The sequence below is a fragment of the Lipotes vexillifer genome, unplaced genomic scaffold (assembly GCF_000442215.2).
Source record: "Lipotes vexillifer unplaced genomic scaffold, Lipotes_vexillifer_v1.1 scaffold213, whole genome shotgun sequence".
In the NCBI taxonomy this organism is placed as follows: domain Eukaryota; kingdom Metazoa; phylum Chordata; class Mammalia; order Artiodactyla; family Lipotidae; genus Lipotes; species Lipotes vexillifer.
The window spans coordinates 3,616,890-3,623,310 of NW_006780610.1; the positions used below are offsets into that span (position 1 = coordinate 3,616,890).

The 6,421-nt window shown below is 44.8% G+C and overlaps 1 protein-coding gene across 2 annotated transcripts in view; it reads left to right on the forward strand.

Moving 5' to 3' along the window:
* Window positions 1-3,978, forward strand: part of SF3A3 (splicing factor 3a subunit 3) — a 29,353-nt gene extending 25,375 nt beyond the window's left edge. The window contains exons 16-17 of one of the 2 annotated variants that reach the window (XM_007453790.1): window positions 2,684-2,739; window positions 3,672-3,978. In XM_007453790.1, coding sequence (XP_007453852.1) covers window positions 2,684-2,739; window positions 3,672-3,749 — 134 coding nt within the window. In that variant the 3' untranslated portion in view covers window positions 3,750-3,978. The remainder of the gene's footprint in view (window positions 1-2,683; window positions 2,740-3,671) is intronic. The other variant, XM_007453791.1, reaches the window with a different exon arrangement.
* The last annotated feature ends 2,443 nt before the right edge of the window (window positions 3,979-6,421 follow it).

Genomic DNA, 6,421 nt, shown 5'->3' on the forward strand with positions numbered 1-6,421 from the left:
GGCAAAAATAGCTACTTGTTAGACCAGGACTGCTCCTTCCAGAACACCTTGGGAAGATGTGTTCCCTAATGGCAGTGGGCAAGGAAGTAACCGTTGACACAGCTGTCACACTGGATTTACTTGTCTTTGTTTTAGATCATTCTGTTGAAGTTCTCCTTTTGGCGCTTTTAGCCAGGAGGGAGAGATTCAGTACTGTCATTTAAGTTACAGTAGGTTTTTTGTTTTTTGGGTTTTTTTACTTAAATGAAGGATTTCACTTATAAATTTATTATTTTAATCATTCCATCGTTCCAGACTTACTATTTTTTTTAAGGTGAACAAAAGACAGCTAAGAAAGAGCCCTATGGAATTGCCACCAGAGATTCCCCATTTAGGTGGTTGGTCACAATTGACCAATATTCACTAGGTATAAGTCTACTAAACTAATAAACTAATAGCATCAGGTTCAAATACACCATCTTGTTTATGGCAGTATCATGAGAGTTACAGTGTTTTCATGAACTCTAGGGACATTGCCTGTAAGAGCAGTCGCTTTGCTAAAATCATGATATCCTGTGTCTATACCTTTTATCGGGTCGGCGCTATCCCATGAAAAATAGGAAATTCAAATTAATTTGCCTCACTTATTTTTAGTGAACCCATGCTGGTGCCCAGAGGTGGTTCCATTTTTTTCTAATTGTTTTCAGATTCCTCTGAAGAGTAACATCTCCCTCACTGCTCCGGTTTCCTACATCCACTTTTTTCTTTAAGAAAATAATGACAGGGGCTTCCCTGGTGGCACAGTGGTTGAGAATCCGCCTGCCAATGCAGGGGACACAGGTTCGATCCCTGGTCCAGGAAGATTCCACATGCTGCGGAGCAACTAAGCCCGTGCGCCACAACTACTGAGCCTGTGCTCTAGAGCCCCTGAGCCACAACTACTGAGCCCGCGTGCCTAGAGCCCGTGCTCCACAACGAGAGAAGCCACCTCAATGAGAAGCCCGCACGCTGCAACGAAGAGTAGCCCCTGCTTGCCATAACTAGAGAAAGACTGTGCACAGCAACGAAGGCCCAACACAGCCAAAAATAAATAAATAAAATAAAATAAATAAATTTATTTTAAAAAAAAACTAACCACCCTATATTTCGGGGCCTCTCACCTTCTGAGATGGCCCACACTCTGTCTTAAAAAAAAAAAAAAAAAGAAAGAAAATCATGACAGCCTTTCTGATATCTGGTATTTTAGAACCACTCTGGGTTGGATTCCTGAATGGCCTGGACAAAGAATATGATAAGGCCCTGCCCTGGCACGTGCTAAATTCTCCATTCCTTTGTAATGTGCATATTATCTGGGCCTGAAGACTTCAGCTAATTTAAGGCAATTAGCAAGGAAGGAAAAGATGATTAGTTGAGCACCTGTACACCAGGCACAGAGCTCAGCACTTTCTTTTTTTTTTTTTTTTTTTTTTAATAAATAATACACAATGTATTTATTTATTTATTTATGGCTGTGTTGGGTCTTCATTTCTGTGCATGGGCTTTCTCTAGTTGTGGCAAGTGGGGGTCACTCTTCATCGCGGTGCGCAGGCCTCTCACTATCGCGGCCTCTGTTGTTGCGGAGCACAGGCTCCAGACGCGCAGGCTCAGTAATCAGCACTTTCTTACATGTTGTCTCATTTACTATTTCTTCACCCATCTTAGACTTCAACTTCCTCTATAGGATATACCTTCTAATCATGTCAAGTTTATTAATTCCCTAGTGGTCCAGTGGTCCTCCGCCTTCCAATGCGGAGGGTATGGGTTCGATCCCGGGAACTAAGATCCCGCATGCCGTGCAGTATGGCCAAAAATTTTTTTTTAAAGTGTGGTAATCTTGTCAAGTTTAGAGATTGTTCTACTTGATGGGAAATGTGAAAGGATATAAGAATCAAATAATTGTTCCTTTTCACTGTAATCTGTTAATATTTTATCCTCTTATCTCTGTAGCAGCAGACCTGTCCCATCTGCCCCACATAGCTCTTTGTTCTAAGGGTGCACCTTCCTGACACCATTCTTACAGGTTTAAGTTGTTCTTTCCCTAGTTTTGTTATCTGTCCTGTCTTTGTACATGTTTGATCCCCTCCCTCTGAAGCTATGGTGGTGTCTGTAGATGTCTTCCCCTTTTCGTGATCATTGGAATAATTAGTTATTGAACTGTCAGAATTCTCGTTTTAATGTCTTCAGTGTTTGTTGAGCCATCTTATCTTTCAGACTCTTTGGCCATGATATTTCACTTTTTTTTTTTTTCCTCTGAAGTTTTTGAAATATATGCACCAGACTTTAAATAGACATATTTGGCAATGTCTAGTGTTCTCAATCTCTTCTATTATGAACTTTAATACAGTAAGGTCACTTTTTCCAATTATTCCTATATGTTGTACCACATTAGCTTTTTCCTTTGAGAGTATCAGTTCTCAGTTCTAAGAGGTCTTTGGTTAGATTTGATCCAACTTTTATTTTACAGCAAAGAAACATTATGGTAAATTTTGCAATGAAAGGGAAGGGGTTTGTCCACAGGCGATCCAGAACCAAAATTCCAGTTTGGGGCAGGTAGAAGTCTCAAGGGCAGGCACTCAGGGGGATTCTAATGAGGGATGTGTTGTAGCACCTTGTACCCAGTAGATACTCAGTGGAATCTGATTGCTGATCATTTCTTGTCCTGCAGTGTGGGCCAAGCTGAAACTGCAGAAGGCATCGGAACGATGGCAGCCTGACACTGAGGTGAGTGCTAACGTAGCATCAGGGATAGCATCAAGTGACAGAGCTCCCTCACCATGTAGAAGGGAGGTAAGAGATGGTCCCTGGTTCACTGCAGTAGCAAGTGTAATGTGACAATATCTATAATTGGCTCTTGACTTATAAGCCTAATTCATTTGTGATATTAAATTAAATGTGTCAGAATTTAAATCTGTGTCTTAAGACAGGTTATATTCTCCCACTGAAATTTTGAAGTGGCAAGCAGGAGTGCCCTGTGTCTTGTCCTGCCATGAGGATTCATAAGCTAAGAAGTTGAGACTCCATGTCATACATTAGATATCCTTTGAGGAGAGCATCTGATGAGAGATGATCTTCTCATGTGGTGGGGAGCTATCCTTGTTGGTCTTGAGATAGTCATCCTGAACAACAGATTTCAGAGATGAGGAATGATGTGTATGTGAGGTATGGTAGCTGCTGCTTCTCTTTTAGGTCAGTGGTTTTCAGTGTCCCTTTTTTTAGCAGCAAAGCCTTTTTCAGACAGTAATGTAGAACTCCAATAAATAAAATAGAAAAAAGCAGAACTGCTCTGGATATGGAGAAGCTCGGCCTTCTTGGCCTTTTCATCCCCTGTAGTGGTCTCTTAGGCAGAAACCTAGGATTCTTGGGAACCATTTGAAAACCATATCTTAAGTGGGCCTTTCTCAACCAGGGTTCCTCATCTTAAACACAGTGATTTGAATGAACTATTTTCTCAGATAGCCACAAGGATCGGTCATAATTGGTACCATCCTAGATGTCTAATAGATGCTGTGAGCAATAGAGCAGAACCCCAGTTGAGAAAGGCTGTCTTAGACGAATGGCATGGAATCAGGCCAGGGTGAGCTCAGGTATCCAGAGGTTGGCTCCAAACGTTTCTCCCAGGAAGTGTAGCTAATGGTGTTCCTCTTCCCTTTTAGGAAGAGTATGAAGACTCCAGTGGGAATGTTGTGAATAAGAAGACGTACGAGGATCTGAAAAGACAAGGACTGCTCTAGTGTTCAGGCATGTTTCTCAGCTGTGGGGCTAGCCCAATCTTCCTTAAGATCTGCTTTTTCTATTTCTCCCAGCCAAATGCTCCTAAAGACTCTTTGCTACTTAGTCTTACGGACTAGCATGCATCTTGTAGAAGCAAGGCATGCTGGCATATTGCAGGGTTGAGGTGTGTTTTATCTTTGTTTTATATTAAAAAAGATTCTGTTGGAAAATAAAACCAGCCCTTGTTCTGAATGTGTCTTGTTCTGAAGCCCGGGATTATGTACTAATTCAGTCCTCTGGTTCTTAACACCTCCCTACCTCTTTCTCACGAACTTCAGTAGCAACTGAAGTTTAATGAGCGCCTGTTATGTTACATATATTATGCTGGGTAATTCTGACTTAGCCTCATTCCCCACCCCCATTTGCTGCCACTTCTCCAAATGAGCATCACCCCAGGATAAGCCCTGCCCTTAGTTGAGGCAGCCATTCGTGCACATACTGTACTAGAGAAAGATGGAGAGGGTGAGCCAGGACCTCTGCTAAGGACAAAGTTGTGGCACCAAGGTTGCCTTTTTATTTGCATAAAGGAAGGACTTGGGCTGTTTTGGAATGGGCCTGCAGCCTTGCCCCTTCTCTAAGCTTCAGCAGCGTGGCACACAGTGGGACTAAGACCAGCAGTGGCTTCACCTGCTTGCTGCTTCAGAACAAGAGGCTTTGGTCTACCTTTGTCTTATTTGAGATCCTCACTTGACTGAGAAGTGGCTAATATTCTTGTGTTCTCCAAGCCCAGATAGCCAAGATTTGGGTGGAGTTGAGCAGCTGCCTCAGGATCTGAATCTGAAGGATTCAGATCACAAAGGGAAAGAACTAGGGGATCCAGGGGGCCCTGATCTGCCCACAGCACAGTCATCTGAAGGCCAGGGCCGGGTCCAGAACAGGATTCCCCAGAGGGCCCCTTTGCCCCTCAGCACCCAGACCTTCAGTTCGTTTGTAATATATCTACTTATATGTCTGCTTGGCAAGATCCCAGCTCCAGAGCTGGCCTCTCCCTCACACTCATCTATTGCCCTAGTTATCTCCATGAGTAGGGTTTCACCACCAGGTTGGGATTTTCCTTACTGGTTCAACCCATCCCTCGGGCAACTCCTCACATGTTCATTTGTACTTTGGCTCCTCCAGTTGCTTAAAACCCCAGCTGGACAACCTCGCCAGAGCCTGAGTTTGTAAAGCAGAGCGAGTGGATAATAAAACCTAATTGAGCCAACTAAAAACATTGGTAACTGAAAATAGGCCCAAAGTGCAAGGAGACATTGCCATTTGAGAAGAGAGTTAAAGCGTGGGAAATGGTAAACATGGGAGGGGATGTCTCTCCAACCTTCCAGCTGGGGCAGTAGCAGCATCAGGCCTCCCCAGGGACACACCTGATGCTTTCCCATTGTCACATTCCTCTGAGCCCCCTCTTCAGGAGTGGGTACCTGGGACGGCAAGGTCAATCAATGGAGCATTCCAAGAGCCCGTTTCTTTCTTTACAGTGTGGAGGGGTGGTGGGACCAGGTTCTGTGGAGTCCTGCCATCATCCTTGCCCAGATAACTAGTCATCCTGTGAACTGAGCTAGAGGTGCCTGGGAGGAAACAAGCCCCTTCGGGGGGCAGAGACTCCTTTTGTTCATTTGTTACATTCATCCAAATATTTTTTAGTGTCTTCCACATGCCAGGCACAGCTAGGTTTGCAAATCTTGAGAATTAAGTGGATGTGAGATGGTGGGAGCAGACCCAGAGGTAAGGAGGTGCAGTAACACCTGGGCCAGCTGGAAGAGTTGTGTGGCCAGCTCCACCCAGCCCTGAGGGGCACAGAGTTACTCAGGAGGTGCCTGCAAACTTGCATCAGTCAGAAATGGTTCTCGGGACTTCCCTGGTGGTCCAGCGGGCAAGACTCCCCGCTCCCAAGGCGGGGGCCCGGGTTTGATCCCTGGTTGGGGAACTAGATCCCACATGCAACAAGAAGTCCGCATGCCGCAACTAAGACCCGGCACGGCCAAAATAATTTATATAAATAAATAAATATTTTTAAATAAATAAATAAGCAGTGGTTCTCCCCAGAGGTGGCTCCCTGAAGTCTGGCCTTCAGGGGTCTGCTATAAGAAGAACAGGATTACAGCTGAGCCCCCTGACTGGGCTACGGAGAGCGGAGTGGTGCTCTTCCTGGGTTTAGGTCAGTAGTTCTTAATCTTTTTTAAGGATCATAGATTCCTTTGGAAATACAAAGATAACTGTGGACTTTCTCCTTAGAAAAGTATGCTTGCATATCCTTTTTTTTTTTTTTTGGCAGTGCTGCATGGCATGCGGGATCTTAGTTTCCCCACCAGGGATCAAACTTGCACCCACTGCAGTGGAAGCGGGGAGTGTTAACCACTGGACTGCCAGGGAAGTCCCTGCATATACATTCTTGCACACAATTTCAGGGGCTCATGAATCCCTGGAAGTGCATCCTTGGTTCCTGAGTCTTATGAGAATCTCTCCTTTAGACCTGGAGTCTGAACCTCTGCCAGGGCACTGCCTGCCAGGAACAGATGATTCAGCTTACTTTTCAAGGAGGAAAGCTGCTCCATCAGAGCAACTGCAGGACTCTGCCTGTCCCTCCCAGCCCAGGCAGGAATCTGGGCTTGACCCCCAGATTGGCCCCGCCGAACCC